Source organism: Mytilus californianus, unplaced genomic scaffold (assembly GCF_021869535.1).
Source record: "Mytilus californianus isolate M0D057914Y unplaced genomic scaffold, xbMytCali1.0.p SCAF_8, whole genome shotgun sequence".
Lineage (NCBI taxonomy): Eukaryota > Metazoa > Mollusca > Bivalvia > Mytilida > Mytilidae > Mytilus > Mytilus californianus.
Window position 1 is genome coordinate 66,600,902 of NW_026262734.1, and position 25,233 is coordinate 66,626,134.

Here is a 25,233-nt window from a genome sequence, read left to right on the forward strand (position 1 = left end):
GGTAAAACTTAATGCCCCCTTCGCTACAGCGGGGGCATAAAAATTGTTAGCTTCATGTATTAGCACTAGGTATAAAAAGTAAGGAGACGTGGTATGATTGCCAATGAGATAACTTTCCACAGGAGTCCTCAAGTGAACTAGATGTAAGCAATTATAGAAACCGCACAGCCTTCAACAATGAAAAAAAAACCTGTACAGCTATAAAAGGGAGAAGTGACTTCTATTTTTGAAACTGATATGGAGCATGTGGAGAAGTCCTGAGTCTTTAAACAGAAGTGCTTGTTCATTCTTGACACTTTAAAGTTTGTTTTTTCTATGATATATCATACCATTTGTATCCTTTTTATTTAGTTCTATAAATTCTTTTTTTGTGTGGAAATTTATTATTCTATTATTTGAGCATGGTTTATTTTTTAAAACATACGAAAATTTTCTAAATGAAGAGAATAGAGTTAAAACAAAATATTCTTAATCATCTAGATGAATTACAATCAAATAATCTCATCCTGGAACTAGGTCAAGGAAGAGCAACTTAAAGAAGTAAAATCAAGCTTACAATCGGTACAATTTGGGCGGAAAATTAACTGTTTCATATTTTCTATAAATGACAAAAAAATCTGAAAACAGTAAACTTTCCCCCAAAATTACCCTGATTTAATGTTTTATTTTACTTCTTTTGGTTGCTATTGCTTTTGCCGATAAGCAAGCAGACCAGTCAGTGTCCAACACAATGGTGATAATAATAAGTTAATATGAATATCTTTCTAATCTTGCTTCAGTTACAAACAATTTGATCACCTTTCTTGTCACCTCTTCATTTCAAAATTACAAAGTCAGCCATTTAATGAGGGGCGTAAAGGGGGGTATCTGCACGGAAGAACGCGAAATAAAATTGCCATTTTACGATGAACGAACAATTAAAAATTTCTAGCACGTTGATCTTTTTACCGATTTCACTAAACACGGTGAATAACGAACCTTTTTCATGGCTGCACGTGAAATAAAAATGGCAAAACATGTTGCACGAAAATAACCCTTTACCACCCTCTTTAATTTGGATAATATGATTTTGATTCCTTTAATTCAATACAAATGGTTGTTTTGAATGTTTCTCTGAGCACATTCTTCTGATTTCTTCCTTCGCCATTCACAAATTGGTTCAAAATCACATCTTTGACACTTCCAGGCTTCTTCGATATCAACACCAGTTGGTGACCTTTCACCTTTCCAGAATTTCAAATAATCTAAATATAGAGTTTTGATTTCTCCTTCATCATATGGATGGGTCACATGACTTAATGTTTCTGATGTGTCTTGGTACACATATTCCACATGTAACTGGTTGATACAAGTCAATGATTGCATTTTTCCAAAAACGTGATCCATTAAATCATTCAAATTTTTATTAATAATTGCTTTCTCTTCTAAATGCTTTACAATTTGATCTCCAAACTGTTTATTTAAATCTAGTCTCAAATGTGTAGCTAAAGAATTTTTTGACAAAGTACCTTTAACTAAATTATCAAATAATCTTTTATATAACATCACTTGAATTTTATGCTGTTTTGTAACAGCTTTGGATGGATTCATCCTAGAGGTTCGTGTTTTCAGTTCTGATAAATCTATTGTGTAATTTTCAGGGTCAAATCTTAACTCATCAATCAACCCAACCACAAAAATATCTTCCTCCTTGAATGGAACACCAAATATTGGTACTTCTCTGGCAATAGTCTGACCAAACTGAAATGCATTGATGGCAGTCAGTAGATTGAGGACTTTTATAGCCCAGATGTCTTCATTAGAGGTTACTTGTACCTGTACTATGTCATGTGCTGCTAGTTCTGAAATATAAAAAGAAAAGTTAAAGTATACAAATGTAAAAGGATACCATAATCATTTTCATAATACCTAAGAAAGGGTGAAAAAGAACCCTCAAAAATAACTTTCCAAATATCAAATGGAATTACTTGGAACAACCATATAAATTTTAAGCAGATACTGGGACTGACCCAGTTTTCTTGCTTGGAAGTGTCCTAGTGTTTCTTTTCATATTTATATATTTTATATATTGTCGAGAGGTATATTGGCTATTGTTTAATGAACCTCTTCTGACTATATATGAATCCTTGAATAAATTCATGAGACTGATCAATAATGATGAATGGGAGGTAACTCCAGCTGAAATTACAAGAATATCTGAGTACATGTACTGCGGGAATTTCTCGCTGCATTGAAGACCTGTTGGTGACCTTCTGCTGTTGTCTGTTCTATGGTCGGGTTGTTGTCTCTTTGACACATTCCCCATTTCCATTCTCAATTTTACAACTCACAAAATCAGCTGACTATGCGGTATGGGCTTTGCTCATTGTTGAAGTGACAGTGACCAATAGTTGTTAATTTCTGTGTCATTTGGTCTCATGTGGAGAGTTGTCTCATTGGGGGCAATCATATCATATCTTCTTATTTTTATATCCACACTCCTACCACTCCCCATATCCGAGAATCCAATCTGTGGTTAAAGAGTTGCTATGGATACAAGATACCTACCAACATTTGTTGTATTGCAGATTTGAATTAGTCCATCTTATAGAAACTCAAAGTACTGTTTGAACTCTAATATGAGGCTCTTCTTTTGCTTTTTTAATAAAGCAATGTTCTAATTTCAATAAAACAAGGGTTGCACATGTGTGATGTTACATTTGAACTGGGAATGTCAGTTTTATAATGAACAACTCCAGAGATCAAAAGAGATATTTATGTTGCGCAATAGGAAAATTAATAAAATCTTTCTATTAAAAGTATACATATAATTATTTTTACAGTTTTCAATCGTGAAACAGTTGGTTTACCAAAATGTTTTTGCTTAAGGAAATTAAAATGGATGATTTTCTAAGTGTCTTATAGGTCCCCTATGAAGTACAAAAATTTTGAAATTACCTTTTAAAAAAAACGTAGGTGCAATACATTGAAATGATTCTTTTATGTTATGCTAAATGCTATGTGTCAAGAAATAGAGAAATGTTATGACTACCAATGTCCCCATTCAAATGCATTGATCATCCAAAAAAAAGGGAGGTTCCAACCCATGGACCCCCCCCCCCCCCCCCCGGATCGCCACTGCCCACTAGCATGGCCTTCATTCTATATGCATGAAATAGTAAAACATACAGGAAATATCAAATCCAATTAGATTATGAAATAACTAATTGCAACTTATGACATGATTTTTCTTCCTATGAGCAACACAACAGGTGCAACTAGTGGAACAGGAACTATTTAGCCTTAGGAAGCACCCAAGTTTACCCCTAGATGGTGTCAAGAGCAGAGGACAAAGACTCACACTGTAGAGTAAGCTATAAAAGTCCTTACTAACATAAACTGACATAATTTCTTTCATTTATGAACTATTATTTAACTTTGAACATATTGCCAAATCTAAACAAATGAAATATCAAATAGATAATTTTTAATTAAAGAATTATATATATTCATTTATGAAGAAATGAATGATATCAGTATAAAAGTTCTATGCCTTCACCTCTAGATGATTGTTTTTGTCTGGATGATTTGATGTCTCAATGATGTAAACCTCAACATTTACTTTAACACATAATTACAAAAAGGACTAAAGGAAAGCTGAAATAAATTTTGAAACATAAAAAAATTAAGATTTAATCTTTCTTTCAAAACTCCTCAAATGATAAAGTAATTACATATATATAAAATATAATTTGCATCAGTTTTACTCAACCAAATATACCTGGATTTGATTAAAACATTGAATTAAAAAAATAAAAATCATATGCAACATGTGCAATGAAGTCTTGTTTGATTTTCTATGAAATAAAAAAATCTATTAAATACAAAATTTGAATTAGAGTTTTTTTTTTAAATTCAATTCAATTCAAATCTTTATTATCATTACACCTTGCACACCATGCATTTATACCAATACTAAAAAATATTACAAATGGGAGACAACTCTAACAGCTTTAAAGTAAATCATTAAAATTTTATATTTTTTCATTATGTTGTTTTTTTCATATTTAAATATATATTGAACTGTTTTAAGTCAAAAGGAACTCAAGTTAATAAAATGCGCAAGTTAATTTATAATTATATGTAAGGGAGATAACTCAGTCTCAACTTATCAAATTAACTCCCCTAAACATTTTAAATAGTTACAGCTACTGAGATAACATACAATTCTTTGAATTTAATAAATCACATTACATTACCTAAATTCTAAATTCTTTATTTTATATTCTAAAATTCTATTTGAAATTATCAAGTTATGAAATGGTCCCTTCCTGGATGTCCAAAATTAGACAAAAAAATAATAGATAAACAGAAAGTAAAATATTAAGGTGTATTTATAATTGAATTGTAACTGATCATATTTCAATTAATATATCTATCATTATAAAAATAAGGAGATGTGGTATGATTGCCAATGAGACAACTTGCCATCAAAGTTCAAATGAAGTGGCATGGATGTAAGAAATGATAGGCAACCGTACGGCTTCACCAATAGGAAAAACCAATACTGTATAGTCGGCTATTAAAGGCCCTGACATGAAAAATATGAAACAATTCAATTGAGAAAAATAACGGCCAAATTTATAACAAGTCAATTTATGAAAAAACAAATATGACAGACATGAACCAACCACAACCATATATGTTTTGAACACAACTTAAAAAATAAAAAATAAAAATAAGGGTTTGTATTTTTTCATTATTTTTTTATGGAATTTGCCTGTTGAACATGTTAAAATTCATTACAACAAAGAAAATTCGATCATCAAAAACATAAGTTTGTTATTTTTTATTCTTAGTATTCAATTGTACATCCCTTAAATTGATAAAAAAATCAATAAAAGATAAAAAAAATTAACCTGATTTTCATTCAATTTGTATACCAGTATTATGGTGGTATCAAACTGTCAAATTTATAACAAAAGCATATGAAAAATCATCAATATTATTGAAAACATGATTTCACTTTAACATGTACATAAAAATGACATATTTTCTACACCTCTAAGTCTCTTATAAAAATCTTGAATCAGCCATGTATTCAGACATGATTATTGACATTTGTGCAATATAATAAAGCCCAGACAATGTTGATTTTATTTTAATTTGGCAATGAAAATATTGTTAAAAGAATATTCTAAATTTTTGAAAACGCTCTTCCTTCACTGCTATAAATGTGATTAAGATATGACAGAGTTAAAAATTTATCTGCATATCTTTAGTCCAACAAGTTACAATACGAAAAAAACATACCTCTAGCTAGATGTAAATCTGTGCCTTTTGTCATTGCAGGATTCTCCTCAATGACCCCAGGAACTGTAAACTTGTAGAACATCTGTTGTTCACACCAACTCTGGGAGGACAAATCTGATACCCACAGGTAGCCATGTCTAAACTTTTGCAGTGGAACAATTTGTCCATCTCCTGAAGCTAATGACAACTGTGATTTTGTTGAATTTTTTGTAATGTCTGCTTCACCTGAAGAAAAAAAAATGGATAGTTGCCTCATATGATTTGATTTTAGGTGATTTAACGCCACTTTTAAGCACCGCTTTTGGGCTATTTCGTGGCGGCCAGTTTTTATTGGTGGAGGAAGCCGGAGTGCCTGGAGAAAACCACTGACCTTCGATAGGAAAACTGACAATCCTAGTCAATTAAGATTGGAGTCGAGTGCACCCGCACGAGCGGGGTTCGAACTCACAACCTCAGTGTTGACTGGCTAGTGATTACAGTAGTTGAACTACTTAGACCACTCGGCCACCGAGGCCCCTTGCCTCATATGTACTTGATCTATAATATTATGTGCCCAACATTAGAATATAAATCAAATCAAGTAAATTTATTGGTGTAAATTCCAACACAGGAATGATCAGATGATACCAGCTGACATTTACAAAATACAAAAATAAACAAAGACAAATATACAGAGACATATTTTCTTAATGATAAGAGACACATATATCATATCTAGATTGCGTGGAAGTGTCATTCATACTATGTTATCATCTTTAATACTATGTACAACAATTCTTAACAACATTATATTTGCTTTGAATGAACGTTCGTATCATACATATGGCTTATTCCAGCATAACACATACAGTACAAATGTCAGTATCATGACTTTTCAAAATGAAACTAAATCTTTCTTGTTCTGACATAACAAAAGTTGGAACTATATCACTTAAATTACAAAATGGTATATTTCTATTAAATTCTAACCCTTTACATTTAATGGGAAAATGGAATTCATCTATGGTAAGAGGGTATTGGCTTTGAATACATGTAGTATGGTCCTGAAAAACCTTCAACAACATGGAAGTTATAAAAATTCTTTCTGGTTAATATTTTCTGGATTTTTTGTTAAACTTCTAATAGGAGCATATGATTTCCCACAAATCATGTCTTAGAGCATACAATTTCCTGCAAATTTGTAGACCTGTCTCATATAAGAATTAGTTAAATACATGAGATACCGCTACAGTAGAACTGTTGAGAATAAGATTCAGTTTATTTTGAATAACCAGCTAATTTGTTCACATTCAATGAAGTGATATCATATACATGATATACAAATTTACAATCAAGTTGACATATATTATTAAATTGGATTTCATTCGGTCTAGAACTTTGAATTCAAACTTTTCATATCACAGTTCAAAGTGTATTTACTGCATTAATATTATAATAAGGTACTGGCAACAAATATGTTGAAAAAGTAAAAATAACAAAATGACTACATGTACATTGTCCAAATGCTACAGGTTGGGCAAGGAATCGATTAATTACAACTCTAACAATAATATTTGTGTCTACAGTTAAATTGTGTTGTAGCCAGTGCCTAATAACAAATAGATGAAGTGTTTGCTGGTCTCAAACACAGGGCACTAATATCATACATGTAGATATACCCCCAAAACGATTTATGGTCAGATCATATGTTTTCGTACATCATATGAATTCGTTCTATGCATGCTTTTTCAATGGAAATTGTGATGTCACAATTCATTCTTAATAGCACGAAAACCCATGAGACGAGGATAGTGTCTCAATTTATCCAAAACTGTATCATTACTAAAGCAAACCCCATCATCCAGTTGCGTTTTACAAACCCAAGTGGTTTAAGTGAGGTTGGCTTTAGTCAGACCATAGATATAATAGCCATATTATATCTACATGTATGGTCAGAATAATTAAAAGTGCATTTAGAAGTGGGCGTGGCTGCCACATAAATTCCTAAAAGAAGTAATTGGAGACTAATTTTACTTAATCTACCAAAGCAGTATTTATTTTACATTCATTGACAGATTTCAAAAGTAAATCGTCATCTTCGTCATCAAAGTCTATCTCTTTATTTGAATTTGGCGCACAAGACATCGCACATTTCAAGCCGGTTGTTTACACCGGAAGTAGGTTATATAAAATAGTACCTAACAACATATATTACTACCTTACACGTTTCCGTTATTTCCACTTTTAAAATAAATATAATATGATTTCAATATTAATCAATAGTAAAAAAAAAAGTCATATTTGATACAAAACTTTGTGATTTGATTTAGAAAAGATCAAGACTTTGAAAACAGTGGTAAGTTATCATGAACTATTTGTTGGAATTTTCGCGGACTCATAGTTTATATTCTTTGTTCTTCGGTCCTGTCAACAGCAATGGATGATATCGGCAGATAAAAGATGAAAAAGTCAACATATTCACGTTATATTAGGCTTTCGTCACATTATGGAAGCAAAGACACTTTTAAAGAAAAATCAGAAAAGGCTGTCAGTAGTAGTTGACAAAAATATGGCAAAACTTAACAGTAAAAACAAGAAAAAGAAACAACGGAAATCTGCGTCAAAAGGAGATGCGAAAGACAGTGATCCGAGTCCAGATGCCTTAGAAATTGAAGGGGTCAGGGCTTTAGATCAAACAGGTATCAAACTATGTTTTATTATGGTTGAAACAATAACATGTCAGTTATGTGATCACAAGTAGTTCCATCAAAAGAGCTAAATGTTTTGTAGTGATTTCACTCTGATAGACCTTTAAATATTGCTACATTATTTGGGGATCTGCACCACTTGACCCAAGAATTTGCGATACTTGAACTATTAACATCGAACAACAATCACTTTTCCTTTGTGGCATCAGAAATTTCTTGTGACGTCAAAATTTTACAGGAACTTCAGATAGGTTTCTGTAAAATTGTGTTGTCACAATAGGAAATGTCTAAGGCCGCAAAAGAAAAGTGATTGTTGTATGACATAAATAGTTTATAGTGTGTCCTGCAGCTTTTTTAAAGAGCAAGGGTAATTTTTTTCTCACACTTAGCACAATTGGCTACACTTTAAGGGCACACTTTACATAGATATAAAGGCACTGTTATGGCTAAGGATTTAAACGAAATATACATGGTTTCATATTTATTGGTAATAAGTAAATATATATATATTAATGAATTAATCTAATAATGTTTTTAATATTCTAATAAAAGCATCACTTCTAGACGCAGCTAATAGAATCTTTATACAGCAACTGCCTCATTTCAATCAATAACTCCAGTTATAAACTTTCATACTGGATCACTGAGGCTGATTGTCTAAGACTTACTATACATACATATTTTGTGCTATTCTTTTATTCCATCTAATTCTGTGTTTTTGGTGTTTTTTTTTATTGATTTTATCTTTTAAATCGTCTATAATTAAATTTGGAGAGGTACAAATTGATGTTGTCCTTATTAGATTCAATCATGAACAGTATTTGTACTCTGTCTCTTCAAAACTGTACTGTTCAAACATAAATACGAAATTCAATAAAATGATGATGTGAAGGAGGACAGAGTCTGTTTAAATAATTATTTAAATACAGTATACATACTGATCATGCTGATTTCTGCAAAAATTAAAACTACTTAGGGGCTTAATTTACAAATTATCATTTATGACATTAAAAAATACTAAAAATTCACTATAATTTCAAAACACACTGTAACTTTTGAATACCCTATAGCTACATCATTGGCTTAATGGCATTCAGGGCTGAACAATAATTTTAATTAATAAGTGAGATGTTACGGCAGATTTTTGTTTTAAGTGTTATTTAATATACTTTTAAAAAAAATTAATATAAGTGAAGAATTAATATAAAGAAGAATATTCACCGAGTGACAGAATAACACATTAATTCATGAATGCACATACATGACATATTGCATGCGTTTTAACTTTATTACATGTATCAGTGTCTGTCGATATTTTAATTCTTGGGTTAGTTATTCTTTTTATTACATTGGCCATGGGCTTTTTAATGGAGAGAACACAAGAAACTGTATCTTTTTCTACGCATTCCGCTTTTTGTTCTGATGCAACATCATTGACAATTTTTTGACAACACCTATAGTTGTATAACACATGAGGAGTGAAATTATCAGATTTACTTAACATGTGAAATTATTGGTTTTTATTTCACTGGGAAATCTAGTTTTTCATTGCAACCATTTTACTGCTATGTCTTTTGTGAGTCAAACTTTTATGGTATAATTTTGATTATGTGTAAAAGAGGGTCTGGATGGGGTGTACATAGTTTATGTATTTTTTAATTTTTCGGGCCATTTGCAATATCTTCCGTTATTCCAGGAAAATACCACTACAACACAAACCTTTGTGACATTCACGTTATCAGATTACGTCGCTACTGTACAGCGATACAAATTTAGTATTTGTAAGCCATTATTAAAATACCATCTGAATAATCAAGTCTTGCTTGGATCTTTCCGCCATTTTTCTCTATTCTTTATATTTGAGAACCCAATTAATCTCTATTCTTTATTAATTTGGCCCATTTTTTCTCTACTCTTTATTTACTTTGTCTGTTTCTCTACATTTTGTGGCAGCTTTTTGCCCATTTTTCTATATTCTGTAAACCCCATCCAGACCCTTGTAAAACCTTGAAAAAAGAATTAATATAAATATGGAATTTTCTCCCCAGAATCATTACCTTAAACAAAAAAGGATGTCACTATTCTAATGCATTCATGTTTTAAACCCATTTTAAAGAACTGAAAAAAATTCTATTATTTTTTGAAAGATTAAGATGAATCATTTTAAGATTATATATAAACATGATAAATAAGGAGATACTGTAAAAGCAGAAACTTTGGTGGAGGATTTAATTTCGTTTATTTTGTGGAAAGAATATATCCACGAAATTAAAACCCCCACGAAAATTTAACCTACATATAATATCACTTCCAGTTAATGGAAATCATGAAAAATTAAATCCCCATGAAATTTTATATAGAGACAAAACCACGAAATTTTAACCCCATGAAAATTAATGTTTCTACAGTAGATGAGGTATGATTGCCTGAATGAGATAACTATCCACCAAAGTTCATAGTTTATAATTGTCAAAACATATTTTTTTGTATTTAATTGTTTTTCACCTGTTAGACTTGCATTGTAACAGGTAACTGGAATATGCATGCAGTTACAGCAAAATTTGTAACACACCTCACCATAACCTCTGAGTTAGGGTACTGTCATACATGTATATGATCTTTAATACTAAATGAGGAGACCTGTTTTTGTGTGTTACTTCTCTGTCTAGAAGATCAAATTCAAATCATTCTATATGGCTCTTTATCCTAAAAGTAGTATTTAAACTGTAGTTTGTTATCCTCCCTAATGATTATTTGTTTTGGGGAATAATTCAGAAAACAAAATGATTTTGCGGATGTGCTTTCCATCGATATCATTGCCATTGATTTTAGGATTTTGTGCCTACTTCTAATGATAAAGGTTTTGTCTTAATTCCTTCACATCTTCCCAGTCCTACAAATATTATAGACGGATGGATGAATCACCAACTTTCTAAGAATAATTTTTTTCTTTAAATAACACTGTGTGCACTGCATGCAGTACATGTACATGCAGCTACTTTTATTTCAATTTATTTATTTTGTTAAATAATATACAGTTCTTGACTCATCACACCAAAATTTATAACCAAAGAGAGAAAGTACTTAAATACATAGAGATATATATCTGTCTTGAATAGATTTGAATTAAAGGTCTTTATCAGAATTTAAAACTTTGGTAAATATTCTAAATGAGTTTGAACTCAGACTATTAAAACTTTAAATTATATTCTGTTGTATTAAGAAATGCATCAATAAAATTCCATTTATTAGGCTATTACGACATATTAAATTATTTAATGATTACCTATCATATTGAACAAATTAAATTAATGCAACGAAAGGCCAATACATTCATACAAGTCTTACAAATTTGCATTTGAAATGTCATGGATGCTTAAAATGTTATTCCAACAATGTTCTTTTGAAGGTTTTTCTGTTAGTTGAAGGTCCTATGATTTTGTCTTGCCTATTGAAAAGAAATCACAGAGGTGAGACTTAACCACGTACTCTGTTTCTGATATCAGGGGGTGTCAACAATTATTGAAGTTTGTGATCGTTAGTTTAACATGTTTAAGGGGAACCACTTGTAATATTGAACTTGTATAAGTAATTGATTAGTCATTGCATTGGTTGTTTTGTTGTAGCATTAGCAGATCTCATTTCCATTCATATTATTTTGTCCTGTCCTCTTAATCATTGTGCACTGACTTTGAAAGAATTTCAATATTTGCATTATATAGTACTATCAAAATTACACACAATTTAATTATCTTGCGTTTGTAAAAAAGGAATTGTGCCTAAACAGCATAAGCTTCTACCAGAAGCATTGAACAATTCAATTTTTGGTGATTTAAGGTCTTTGTTTGAGGAGCCTGGATTGCTTATTTGGAAAATTAACTCCTAATTGCTCAAATTTTAATATGGACCTACAAATGTAACTAAGTCATGTGGATTAAAAACACCTGGGAAATTTACTCTTCTACTTTTACTTTTAAAAGGCTATCTTCTTATATCTACATGATCTATATATGTTAAAACTTTTTAAGATGAAAAATTCATAAATGAAAGGAAATCAAAATAAAGGATTAAGTATGAAAACTTTAGTCTGAAATACACATTTATCAAGATTTAAAATATTCAGTATAGGCAGTGAAAATATTGAAACATGTGTATACAATCCCTTTATCTTATTCTATGTTCTTTTTGTTCAGATTTTATCACTTGACATTGCTTAAAATATATAAATACATGTACTAATATATCAATTTGACTTTCTTTGTTACATTGTCAAGATAGATTACCTTTTAATATGTTGATTTCAAAATATTTTGATATATAGAAATAAAATGAAAGCAATTGTAACAAATTCTCTGAGAGGGGTCATTCAATATATTATACAACCTTCTCTTAATTAATTTTGTTGTGATCATATTACTTAAACTTGAATGAAACGGTTACCTGACCTGGAACTTTGTTGTAAGGATAGGTAACACAAGTCTTCCTGGTTACTATTCGTAATTGTTTCAATGTAGTATAATATGTACTAGTTGTGTTATTTAATCAGAGGAGGGGGGTTCTTGTATAATTAGTGAGGGCTGAGAAATTTGTATTGTGACACATGCAACATTTATTCTGATATAGACATGAAGGAACCAATTTTTATTCAAAGGCATGATTAAAAGTTTTAAATGTGGTATTTTTTTACAATAAAAGTTGTGATTTATAATAAATTGTTGCAAAGTATACCTGTCATTTTGTATAAACCTCTTACATGTAATGCATTTTGGTACAGGTACAATGTAGATAACTTAAAAAAAATACAAGTCTTGGAGTAAATATATTTGGTCAGTGGATTAAACCTAAACAGTAGTGTTATATGCAATTGATTAGATCACATTGACCTACATTTGACACTGTCTTGTGACCTTATAAATGTTATGTTTGACATATATTTATAAAACAATAATTTGTAACAAAATGATACTTAATTACATGTTTTATCTACGGTCTAATTCTGTCATTTTGGTATTATTGAATTAACTCTGGCAGTGAGTCTCTGTTTTGTATAAGACAAACATTGTGATTCAAATTTTTAAAGTCCTACGTATACATGCACATCTGAGGCAACAAACTGCAGTAAGATCCAGATTACTTCCCTGAACATATTCAGGCTTTATCTAGCTAAAAGGGTTAATTCATGATGGTGACCCTATGCGTTAATTAAGCCCCCCCTTCCCCCCCCCCCCCCCCCCCCCATCTTTTAAATTTTAAAATTTTCTTTTAGTTACACTTCATGTAAGCCACATTCCTTTAAAAAAAATTCCATACTGTTGCTCTTTAATGCTACATTCTTGGCAGAGAAGCTGTGAATACCAACTTTTAAAAGTACACGTACTTATACTTTGAAATTATTTGTTGGTGATTTACATTTATGATCTTTGTCAGCTTCAAACTTTGGCACTGACAAGATACACATGTTACCAAAAGGCCAAAGAGTCAATATATTATTAAAAATTAAAAATAAGGGTCAGGGTTGAAATATTTGGTCATCTTAATGCTTTGCATTTCTATGCATGAAAGATTCTGTTAATTTTTACAGTAAGGTGCATTATCAATTGAAGGACTATGTATAAATATAGTATAATGTATGCAATAGTTAATAAATTTTTAATAATTTATGAATGGAAAACTTATTTTAAGACTGAGACTAGTTTTGAACTGTGTACTAACATCACTTACATTTCATGCATTAATGGCTGTTTTTAATATTTGCACTTATATAAGCCTGAATGAGAGTGCAAGTCAGGTTTTGTTCCCCAAATTAAGTGCCAATCTGCCTAAGAATCAGGCAGTGGTGAAAACATGACAAACGAAAAACCACTTAGGTTGACATTAATCTATGTTCAAAGTGTATAATGGTGCATGAATATAACATTTGTTTCCTTTTCCTGTTCTGGTAATTCAAGATATAATTTGGTTGAAATGCACTAGAAATTTACAATTAAGGGGAGCTAACTCCGTAATTTGCTATCATTCTATCCAAAAGTTATCTAGAGATTTCACGAATTACCAGACACACAGAAACGAAAGACCTACTATTTCTAACTCGGGATGAAAGTAATTTCAAAATAGGATGGTTAGGTTGGTGGGTTTTTTTCAGCCATGTTTTGATTTTTTTCGAAATTGCCTGATTCTTACAAAGACTGGCACTTAAGTAATATTATATCAAGTGTTTAACTTTACCAGGATAAAGCTTGAATCGATTACTTGTTGTTTGGTAAATTCTTAGTACATTAAACATGTTAAAATGCATCTTGAAGCCTTAAACAACATAAATCGCAGAAGTTTTCACATTTAAAAATTTATTTTAGAAATATTTTTTAATTTCTGCATATTTTTTTTTGAGGGGGGGGGATTAATTGAGATGTGGGCCCTTCAATTTTACAAAATCTTTTTGACAATTAAGATTTTAAGTACTTTCATACCTATATTAGTCTTGAGAGTAGACATCATATAATTTAAGTACAGCATATCATATTTTAAAGCAACTTAAATTTGAATGACTTGGATGAGTTGACTTAACTGTTTGTATAAAATATATGACTTGACACAATTTAATAGACAATACACAATGTTAAACCAATAAACCAAATTAAACATATCTAGATGGTCAATAGGTTAAAGCTTTTATGTAACTTTGATTATTGATCATATTGATTAGAGATTATTGTATTTATTAGAGATTAGTTATTCAAACATTGACATTAATATATTGCTACTATGAGGGTCCTAACAATGATATGGTCATGATTTGTCATGGTTAGATAATACTATTTGTACTTCTAATAATGTTAACAATATACATGTATTTTTGTTCAACTCTGATAACTTTCAGTATCTTTGATACTATATGTATATATATAGCATGTATATCATACATATATTAATTGTGTAAAATGACAAACAGTAAAAAAGTGGCAAAAAAATTGATGACACAATCAATTTTTATGCCCCTGCCGCTAGGTGAAGGGGACATAAAGTGTTACCCTTGACAGAGTTCTTTGAATAATTTTGCAAAGGGCCGACAAATTTTGGTATTTCAAAATAGAAATAATAGTGAGGACCAGCAGATTTTCTTCAAGGACTACCAGGGAAAATAAGATTTCAAGAACTCTGCCTTGAGTGTCTTCCAATCCATCCCTCTGTCTGTCCAAAAGTATTTTTCACATATTATTAGCAAGCTCGAGAGGACGCATTAATGTCCACAGACACATTCTTCTTTTAAATTTATATTTCTGAAAACTTGCTGAAGAATAATAACTAACCAATTGTGTTTGGCCATTGTTATCTACATTTTAACTCGTTTTTTCTTTATCAAAATTGTAGTAAAGTAGTATATATTATAAACAAATATTTTAAATATATTAAAAAAAATAAACTATACTTCTAAATATACCAAGAAAAAATAAACCATTAGGTGCAATATGTTTACCCTACAAAATCTTGAAATATAAACAGTGAAACAGTATTGTTGCTGTCTGATTTGGAGTGATCAGGGCTTAATTACAGTCATAAAACTTTACTTAGTACTCAAAAGTACAAAGCTTGTGCTTGAAACAACAAATCTAGTATTTTGATAGATTGATTTCTGATTCTGAGTACGATAATCGTACTGGAAAGTCTTATTCTGCTTTAAGACATTGTAAATTATAAAAAATCTTCTAGATTCTAGTGCAAAACATAAATATATAGGTATCATATAAGTTTTGGTCAAATTAACATGTGTAATGGGAGATAACTCTGCTTTGTTTAAAAACCAAAAAAAAACATTTATGGAAGATAAAAAAAATTATGGAAACAGTTTTGCAAAAAAAAAAAAAAAATAGTCAAAAGGACTGGTCAATATAAGTTTAAAATTGACTAAACATGTTCATGTTGTTAAAAATGAATATTTTTTATGAGGCTTAATATTGAGTCAGTTTTACTGTCAAAACACTATAATGTTTTTAAAATCTTTTATGAAGAGCAACAATTGAAGATCAGAGCTAGTAAGAACCAGAAAAAATATTCTGTTGCATTTTAATGGTACCTGTAGATGGACACAAACACAGAAAAAAGATTACCATGAAAAAAATCTGAATATCAGGATTGAGTATTAACACTTTTTATACAGAGCTAAATATTTTTTCTGTCTAATGGAAATTACCTAAAAAATGTGGTGCACACGTTAAATAACAAGCTATGCAGGTTATTCAGTGTGCACCACATTTTTGACATTATTTCTTCATAGACAGAAAAAATATTACAGTATCCCTTCCTTAAATGTTCCCAAATCAATCCAAGTCTTCTACATGTACATGTATACATGCACTTGCATAAGGTTGATTTCTATCCGATGCAGCTCATATATAAATATAAACAATATATGTATGTATGTAAATTAAAATAATCATTAATCAATATTTAAAAATATATATAAATATATTGTATTATTAAAATTATTGACACTGACGAAGGCTATTTGTTCAGCCAAAATAATTGTCAACATGATTTTATAACATCATCTTTATATATTACTACTTTATATTACATGTAGTACTGTTGCAAGATAAGTCTTAGGACTTTTACATAATATATACTGTGGATTAATTTATTTTCGTAGGTACCAAGTTTGGTGGATTGAAGAATACTTGCATTCGTGGATATTTAATTAATTTTGTGGTTTTGCCAAAGTTTAAATAAATTTTTTTCCCCTTATAAGCATTTAAATTCCTGTACCAAATGAAATCTATGAAAATTGGTTTCCAACAAATAAAAATGAATCCAGTACAGTAAGCAAGTTTAAAAAAAATCATTAATCAATATTTAAAGATATAACTTTCCTAATTATTCTCAATTGACTAAGCATGATGTTCCATCCAATTTAATCCTTTTAAATCTCTTATTTCTGGTCATTGTTCAGACATTGCGGCTTTTGTCTTTCGGTGAAATATAAATCTGTCCACGCATTAAACATTGGATATGGAAAGTGTTTGACTTAAATCGCATGTATAGTGACTGGTCGTTCAATAACTTAACGCTTTGTTGTGTTTCACCGGTGATTAAGGTTATTTTATGGAATAAACAGTTACTTGTTTAAAATTCTATACTGTAAAATATTAAATGTCATGGATTCACGGAATTCTACCTTGGAGAAAAATACAGGAAAAGTTAAATTGTAAAGTTTTGTGTTCATCTTTTAGATTGGAGATATTTCAAAAGGATTTTATTTAAATTTTTATTTTTGAAGCATTCTTGTAATAAAAAGGTAATGTATATAGGTAAACTGATTTTTCAACTACATTTGTACTTTCAAATCTGTTTATGTGCTTTTAAAAAAAATTTCAAGAGAAACAAAAGAAATTTACTACATATTTATAGTCATTTTCTGAATAATCACAATCCATCATCAAAATTACTCATGAGCGTATCTAAAAAATCAGAAATATTTATATATATATAGATACAGTCCATGGAGCCAAGGAAGTATTACTTTGCTATAGGCTTGTATACAAACTTTTGCAAAACCACAAATTCAAATATCCACGAAAATACATTTTTTGAAAAATTGGTACACATGAGAACAAATGTATCTACAGTAACACAAGATGGCTTCATTTTATATATCCTGCAAACCCAAACTGAGTCCTTAAACTTCAGCATGGGTTTAATTTTACATTCACTTTTACTGCTGGGACGTGAAAAGTCCATGCAGGGATGACCATATTTCTATACACCATGCAGTCAACCCTTGGGGTAAACAAGTAATGGGACCACCACAAAATACAAATGGAAAGAGCTTTTGGACACAAAACTTAGTATTTATCAAGTATTAACAAATAAACACTTCCAATACACTTGCTTGAAAATCTGTGTCTATAAATTAAACATTTCTCACATGTCTTGTGCATTATATTCCCATCTCATATAAAAGTATCAAAAATCAGTTTGTTGTGAATATTCTCAGGTGAATGCTGGTGATTGTGAGTGATGAATTGTGAAATATTGCTCAGTACATAACAAATGTAACAGAGTCACAAATTATGAGTGGTTCACCTCAAATCACTAGCAATCACCTTGTTTCATATTGAAACATCAACACCTGAAGTGATTTTTGGCTATATTAGTTAAATTACTTTGTGTGTACTGCAGTTTCATGAATGGTACAAACATAATTAAATATAAATTGATCATGAAGTAATTAACTTAAATTTGTTTTCTAATGTTGTTTGGTTTCTGTCTCATTGATATTTACCCAACAACTACTTTTCAGCTTAAATTCTAACATGTGCCTTTCATTATTTCTCAGCAGTAAGCATGAATATATGTATACAATTGTAGGGGTTTTGAAATCATTGCTCTTTGCACCAATATCAACTCATAATTTAAAAGTTTTTAATTCTATATCTTTTCAGGTTATGAATCAGACTCCTCTACTCAAGGACAAAGTGAGAAACCTTTAGATACGCCTGTTGTTAAGAATGAGGACAAACGAACAGTCTTATCTGACATTAAACAGGATTGCAAACCAGTAGCCTCCCCTATTTCACCCTTAGCTGTTCAATCTATATCAGAATCAATGACCAACATGCAAGTTACATCCAAATCTAAAACAGTTTCTTCCAAAGGAAATAAAACTAAAAGCAAATCAGGGAATCAAAGTGGTGCTAAAAACTTAAAAAAGATTACCGTCAGCGACCCAAGGAAAGGAAATAACAGAAACGAACTAAAATCTACGGAAAGTTTAAGATGGGAAAATGCTGTCTCTGATAGTGATGAGGAAAAAGAAAGAATTAAGCTCTATAAAATAAATCGAAGAAAAAGATATTTAGCGTATGCTCAAGCTCAAGGACTTGGTTGGACTTCTAAATATCAAAGCAATGGGTCTCCATTGTCAGAGGATTCTGGGATCGAGACAAGGGAACAGGAACGTCTTTCAATTCGTGATACTCATCCTTCACCAGTGGCCATTGCTGATTTTTCCTCTTTAAAAAAGCTAGCACCTAGTCAGACAATGACTTCCAGTAATATGGTGGAATGTTGATATATCTACTGCATGTTTTATCTTATCAGCTATTTATATTCTTACTTAAGCTACTGAATGATGGAGACTATTTGATTGTTTTTTCTTGGCTTGTATAGAATCTCATCGTGAGTTACAAAGTTTTTTTGAAGAAAGGAATGTTACAATCTACCTCAGATTATATTATTTTTGATTGGAGTTTTTAAGATATAGATCTGTTGTTTTGGGTTATTTTTCTTTGTTTTTTGTGGTTAATTTATTTTTGCAGGCCAAACAGAAAGGATTGAAGAGTACACTACATTAGTGATGGCTTTGTGTGAATTTGATTTGACTGCCTTTTTCACTGCCCTAAATTTTGATTTCGCTGAAAAAGGCTTTGAAAGGTCAATTCATACAATTTCAGTGAAACATACATGTACTTTTAAATTATTGTCCATGTTAAAATTTTTTTTATATATATTTTTATATAAGACAAAAAAACATAAAAGGAGCTTTCCATTTGACAAGAACTTTTTCATTATCTTCCTCAAAGACAAATTTCCTCTTCAAAGCTGAAAACCACTTATTTGCCAAAAAACTTTCATATAGTGATTCTTAATTTTACAAAATTTTAATAACTGATATTTATTAGAATTTTGGGCTTTGAAACCAAGTATTCATTTTCCGAAATTCAGCAAATGTGGATTGTCTCACATTTTTGTAGATTTGTTGTTTCATAGAGGTAGACAAAAAAAGTGACTTTTCTCAGAACAACTTTTTGTGTACTGTGTATTTATATACTTACCAGACAAGCAACAAGTGTTTCTTTGTTCAATAATAAGAGGGAATACATTGAAAAAAAAATTGTATTACTATCATAAAGTTTATTTAAAAAAAAATTATATTTAAGGGGATCATCGTGTTACATTAGATGCATTTTTTGCTTGTTTTATTTTTTCAAAAGAGTTGTTCATTTAAATGGCATCAGATCTAAATAGATATAGTTTAAACCAAAAATTCATATTTAAAATTCAGTGTGCTCAAATTTTTCAACTTGTGGTCCTGAGGACTACATTTTAACTAAAGGGTTTGTACATAGGAGAATATTTAAAAATTTCTGTAAAATTACCAAGATAAAAGATTAATTAACCTAGTAAAAGAATCAGCTTGGTTTACTTGAATACAGGTTGGCAAAGAAAAAGACGATTTGACCCAGTTATACTGCCTCACAATATCATTGTTTCATCATTTATTTGATTCAGTTTTGATCTAGATTAACTTTATTCAAAACACTTATTTTTATCCTATTATTTTCTGTTATAAAATTACTTCCATATTATTTAAGATTTGTTAAAATATTGCTCATGTTTATTTTTAACTAGAAACAATAACCAATGGCTCTTTATATCATTTGGTAACCACATACTTTAAACTCTGTAAACTACCAATAGACTATTTTAATTTCAGAGTAACATATATTATAATGTGTATTTTACTTACTTGCCAAAAAAATTAAAAGTGAGATTGTAGCTTTATGTCTTCGTTAAAATTACATATTTCTAATGCTTTTGAATATACATAATAATATTTATTTATATGTTAAATTTTTGTATTGTCGATCATACAATGTAGATTGAATAATTGCTTTCAGTTATACTCAGAATTCAATGACATAGGTCATTTTTTTCAAAAAAGCTTAGGCATGAAAAGCTTTTCTCTGCTTATTGGTCCGACACTTTCAGATCTTGTATTAACATACACATACATGCGTCTATATAGCTTAATTTTGTTTTAATGAGTAGTAGTCAGTGGCACTTTTGAGCATGTCTGATATGAATTTCTTGTGTGACAGAGATACAAATAGTTAAACATGTATTTTAAAATCTCGGGTAAAAAAAAGGTTTTTACACTACAAGATAAATCCACAGACCTTAATTTTACACTACAAATCAAAAGTGTTAAGTATATAAAGAGGTGTAAATCAAAGAAGATTATCAAATTAAATTCTAAAGGCAATTTAATATTAGTTAAATAGTCCCTTTTAATTATACTTATATTTAGATAAACATATAATGGGGTGGTAAAAGGGAAATCAAGAAAAAACTAAAAGCTTTATTTTTTTGGTTCCATAAAATCATTCCAAATTATATGTTTATCTTTACAATGGTTATTACTCCTTTTCATTTGTATTTTATTTCTTTCTTTTTTTTTTATTATTTAAAGTTATTTCTAAAAAGTTCTGTTAGATAAATAAATAACAACTGGTGAAGGGGAGATAATCACTACATTTTTCACATTGTGGTTATGAATTGGGTTCCTTAGCTTTCAAACACAAACTTTCTACCATAAACCAAGGATTTGTATACTGGTAGTTATATAACTATACAAATCCTTGCATAAACCAAACAATGGAAGATTTATTATTTTTTTTCAATCGATGATATTGTTTCCCAAAATCAAAATGTGGATACTTGTAATTATAAATTAGTTAAATCGTCTTTGACTGGGGAGATACATAGGAATGCCAAATATATTTTTTTTTAAGGTCAAATTTTACATTTTTTGTCATTTTTTAAAGCCCTTTATTCATCAACTTGTTGTTACTGCTTGGTAGTGAAACCATAAGCTTTTGCCATTCAGTGGCATCTGTTGAATTTGTTTTTTCAATCAGTTGAAACTTAAATATTACAACTTGCCCTATTTTCAGTTTTACTCTGTTTGTTTTGTTCATCTTCATTATTATATATATGTAAAAATTTCATCATTATTGGAATCTAACATGTCTAAATATAGCTATGGAAATGTTTACCTTTAAAATATTGGTCTTAAATTGTCATTTTCATGATGACATCATCTGTTCCGTTGTATAAATGAGTTTAAATGTTCCATCTTATTCATTTTTGTATGCAAAATAAAGGTATACATGAATTAAAAATTTTTTTGTGTTAATAGTGGGGTTTTTATTAATATTGGTTTTTTTTTCCTTAAATGTTTGTGAAGTAAAAAACATGCAAGATCAATTACAGAATATTCTGAGTATGAAAGTTTTAGTAGAGCTTGATTAAATGTTGAAAAAGAAGAAATGTGAACATTTTCTGTACATTCCAATAATGAATATTTCTATTGAAATGGGAGCTCGAGGTAACTCTAAAATGGGAGATAACTTTTGATCCAAGTTTTTCAAGGGAAATGGAACTTGATGAAAGTGCTAAAAAATTATGAAAATTTCTAGTTGAGCTATATTAGAGTATACCTCAGCCTCACTGCAGCCTAAGTGAGAGAAAATTGAGAAATTTGGACTCAAAAATATAATTAAATATGTATTGTTTTTGGATTTACAACTGTCACTCAATGGTGATTGTTAGATGTTCTGATATGATCCCAATTTAATTTGTTCATTTATTTTTGTATAACCTGCATTGTTATATATCAGTATATCAACATTATTGTACATTTTCTTAGAATCTTATATACTGAATTATTTATTTTCTTAAGTGCTGCCAAAACTTGATGAATCATTCACTGACATATTCCAGTCAAAGATTTTATTTTTATAGTGTAGTGCTTATAATTTGAAAACAATTGTTGGCCAAATGGAGCTTTGTTTGAAAGTTAACTTTAAAGGGTTTAAATGCTAACATGTATTCTATATTGTTCATTAAATGAACTTTAGTTTCACATTAGTTTATTCCATTGCAAAAATTTCATTATTTTTTTCACACATGAATATATTTTGTATGAGCTAGCTTAATGTAATTTATATTAGCTGGCAGTTACTTTGAAGTTTTCCTTCAAGTGCCTTTCTTTGATATAGATAATAAACACATTTTTATTTATTTACTATAAATTAAAATATATTAGAGGGTTTAATTTCTGTATAGAAGGAGATGTTGGATATACACCAATATGGCATCAAAACAATGTTTGCAGTCAATATAGTTTTTTTTGTCAATATTCAGAATGTAAACTGCCATGTGACCTGCATATAAAGGGGAAAAAAATATTCAATTACTTGACAGTTGCTTGATTGAATGCAAGAGAAATGTGTGAACAGCTTTTTGATAGACAGTCGTTTAAAATCTGAAAAATAATTTAAATTATTTACAAAATTTTTAGTTCAGATATTTTATATTTGTAAAACTATTATTGTTTGTTATATTTTAATACTGTTATGCTCTATCAGTACTGTGCCTTAAATGATTTATATGAAGAATTATATTTTCAGTCTTTAAGTCTGTTGATAATAAAATACATTGTTCATTGAGTATATGACTTTTATTTTATCTTCTTTAGTGTTATAAAAGCTGTTGATGCTGGGGTTATGAGTTTGAACCCGGCTTATGGCAGGTGGGTTCATCTCTAATCTTAATTAACTAGAATTTCCTGATGAGTTCAATGGTTCTCTTTGGCCACTAACTTTTCTTCTTCTATCAAAAACTGGCTGCCATGAAATAGCCAAGAGTGTTTAAAGTGTGTTAAACCCCAACACACAATCAATCGATCAAGTCCATATCTCAGATACTATAAGCAATCGGTCTACTATATTTGGTGTAATCTGACCTTGACCTCATTTCAATGTAAATAACTCCTAAAAGTGGTCAAATGACAATTTCAGTTAAATTGACTTCTTTGTATATTTATTTTGCTGAACATTTTGCTTTCACAATTTCACTCAATTTTATATAGTTTCTGCAAAAAACATGAGTAAGATTAGTCTTTCGAGGGCAATAACTCCTATAAATGGTTAATTTATGCTTCAGCCATGAAGACTTGCTGGAAGATATTACTGTTTTGGTCATTCTTGCTATTCAAAATTTCTCGATATTTGTTAATGTTCTCAAGATACTAAATAAAAACTGGGAAATTTGCCAAAAAATTGCCATTTCAGGGGCAATGACTCCAAAATGGGTATTTTTTTATTTTGTGATTTTTGTGAAAGACTGTTTTAAATTAGCTTTTAATATAATAAATATATATCAAAGATAAGTGGTTAAAGAATAGGGATCTGAATTATTTTTTAATTTTTCTGATATTAGGGTAGGGGATGTTAAGCCCTGTCACATTTTGTATCTGCCTGTTCCAAGTCAAGATCCTTTAACTCAGTGGTAGTTGTTAGTTGCTGTCTGTCATAATCTTTTTTATTGTTTTAGAATAAGTGTCGTCATTGGTTTTCTCCTTTTAATTGTTTGACATTTTGTCATGATGAATCCTTTTATAGTTTACTACACACATGACATTTTGTGTCTGAAGTGCATGTATAGTTGTCTCGTTAGAAATCATACCACATCTAATTTTTATACTAAACAAATAATCTCATCATAAATACATGCTTACAATTTTGTTTGCAAGATGCGCGTTTCGTCTACAAAAGACTTGTCAGTTAGCTTGAATAAAAAAATTTAGGCAGGTAGTCTATTTCTGGTAGACAATCCCTATTTCATAATATTCCAAGTTTAGTAAACAGTTAATTTCTAATAATGACCATATCAATGATAATTCAATTCAATGTTCATCATTTATACTTGACATGCCACCAAATAAGATCTACAAATAAACTGATTGCAATATAGAAAAAAATATATCAAATTGGCATATTTTTTTACCAGGGAGCAATTCAAGCTCTTGGGAGCATCTTAATTAAATAATTTTACACAAAATACAATGAAGAGTACTACAATTCTTTGATTCTTTGCATTGTTGGATTCAGGCAGTGGTGCATCTGTCGAGTGCTGTCTAAGACTGGAAAAAAATTGTCATTTTTCAACATAAAACAAAGCAAAAATTTATTATTAGGGTCACTGTTACCTGTCACCTCAAATCCTGGATCTGTATCCATCCTCGTATTATGGGTTTTTGTGCTATCTAGAATGCATTGTGACGTCACAATTCCCATTGAAAATGCATGCATAGTATGAATTCATATGACGTACGAAAACATATGATCTGACGATACATTGATATACATTGTACTACACATGTTCATCATATACTATATTTCTCACAACAGGTAAACAAAGATGCTTCAATGAATGATGAAGAACCATCACCTTCAAAATCACGTCGATATGAAGAAGGAAGGGAACAGCAAGTTTGTCATCTGTCTCCTAATTTAATTGGACAACATGGTGGTGATCTCGCACATTTTCCTTGCAAATCAAAAATGCAGTATGGTCTTTTTGGTTTTATTGTTCAGGGCACCAGTGTAAGTGTTATTTGAAGTTGCAATGCACA

The 25,233-nt window shown here is 30.0% G+C and overlaps 2 protein-coding genes across 2 annotated transcripts; one reads left to right on the plus strand and one right to left on the minus strand.

Annotated features, from left to right (window-relative positions):
• Window positions 1-290: 290 nt before the first annotated feature.
• LOC127711636 (exonuclease V-like) lies at window positions 291-7,453 on the minus strand. Its single transcript, XM_052217743.1, has 3 exons — window positions 7,335-7,453; window positions 5,293-5,517; window positions 291-1,841 (listed from the first exon to the last, which is right to left on the minus strand). The coding sequence occupies exons 1-3, from the start codon at window positions 7,414-7,416 to the stop codon at window positions 1,084-1,086; spliced, it is 1,065 nt and encodes a 354-aa protein (XP_052073703.1). The 5' UTR covers window positions 7,417-7,453; the 3' UTR covers window positions 291-1,083.
• Window positions 7,454-7,665: 212 nt separating this feature from the next.
• Window positions 7,666-23,267, plus strand: LOC127710590 (corepressor interacting with RBPJ 1-like). Its single transcript, XM_052216537.1, has 2 exons — window positions 7,666-7,970; window positions 18,416-23,267. Exons 1-2 carry the CDS (start codon window positions 7,778-7,780, stop codon window positions 19,042-19,044), a joined length of 822 nt encoding a protein of 273 aa, XP_052072497.1. The 5' UTR covers window positions 7,666-7,777; the 3' UTR covers window positions 19,045-23,267.
• The last annotated feature ends 1,966 nt before the right edge of the window (window positions 23,268-25,233 follow it).

Bases quoted from the DNA above. Each gene is read 5' to 3' on its own strand.
- LOC127711636 (XM_052217743.1), bottom strand. From the start codon at position 7,416: ATGTCTTGTGCGCCAAATTCAAATAAAGAGATAGACTTTGATGACGAA. The intron at 5,518-7,334 runs GTAAAATAAATA...TTTTTTCTTCAG, and splicing joins TTTGAAATCTGTCAATGAAT to GTGAAGCAGACATTACAAAA. The intron at 1,842-5,292 runs GTATGTTTTTTT...TTTATATTTCAG, and splicing joins AGATTTACATCTAGCTAGAG to AACTAGCAGCACATGACATA.
- LOC127710590 (XM_052216537.1), top strand. From the start codon at position 7,778: ATGGAAGCAAAGACACTTTTAAAGAAAAATCAGAAAAGGCTGTCAGTA. The intron at 7,971-18,415 runs GTATCAAACTAT...ATATCTTTTCAG, and splicing joins CAGGGCTTTAGATCAAACAG to GTTATGAATCAGACTCCTCT.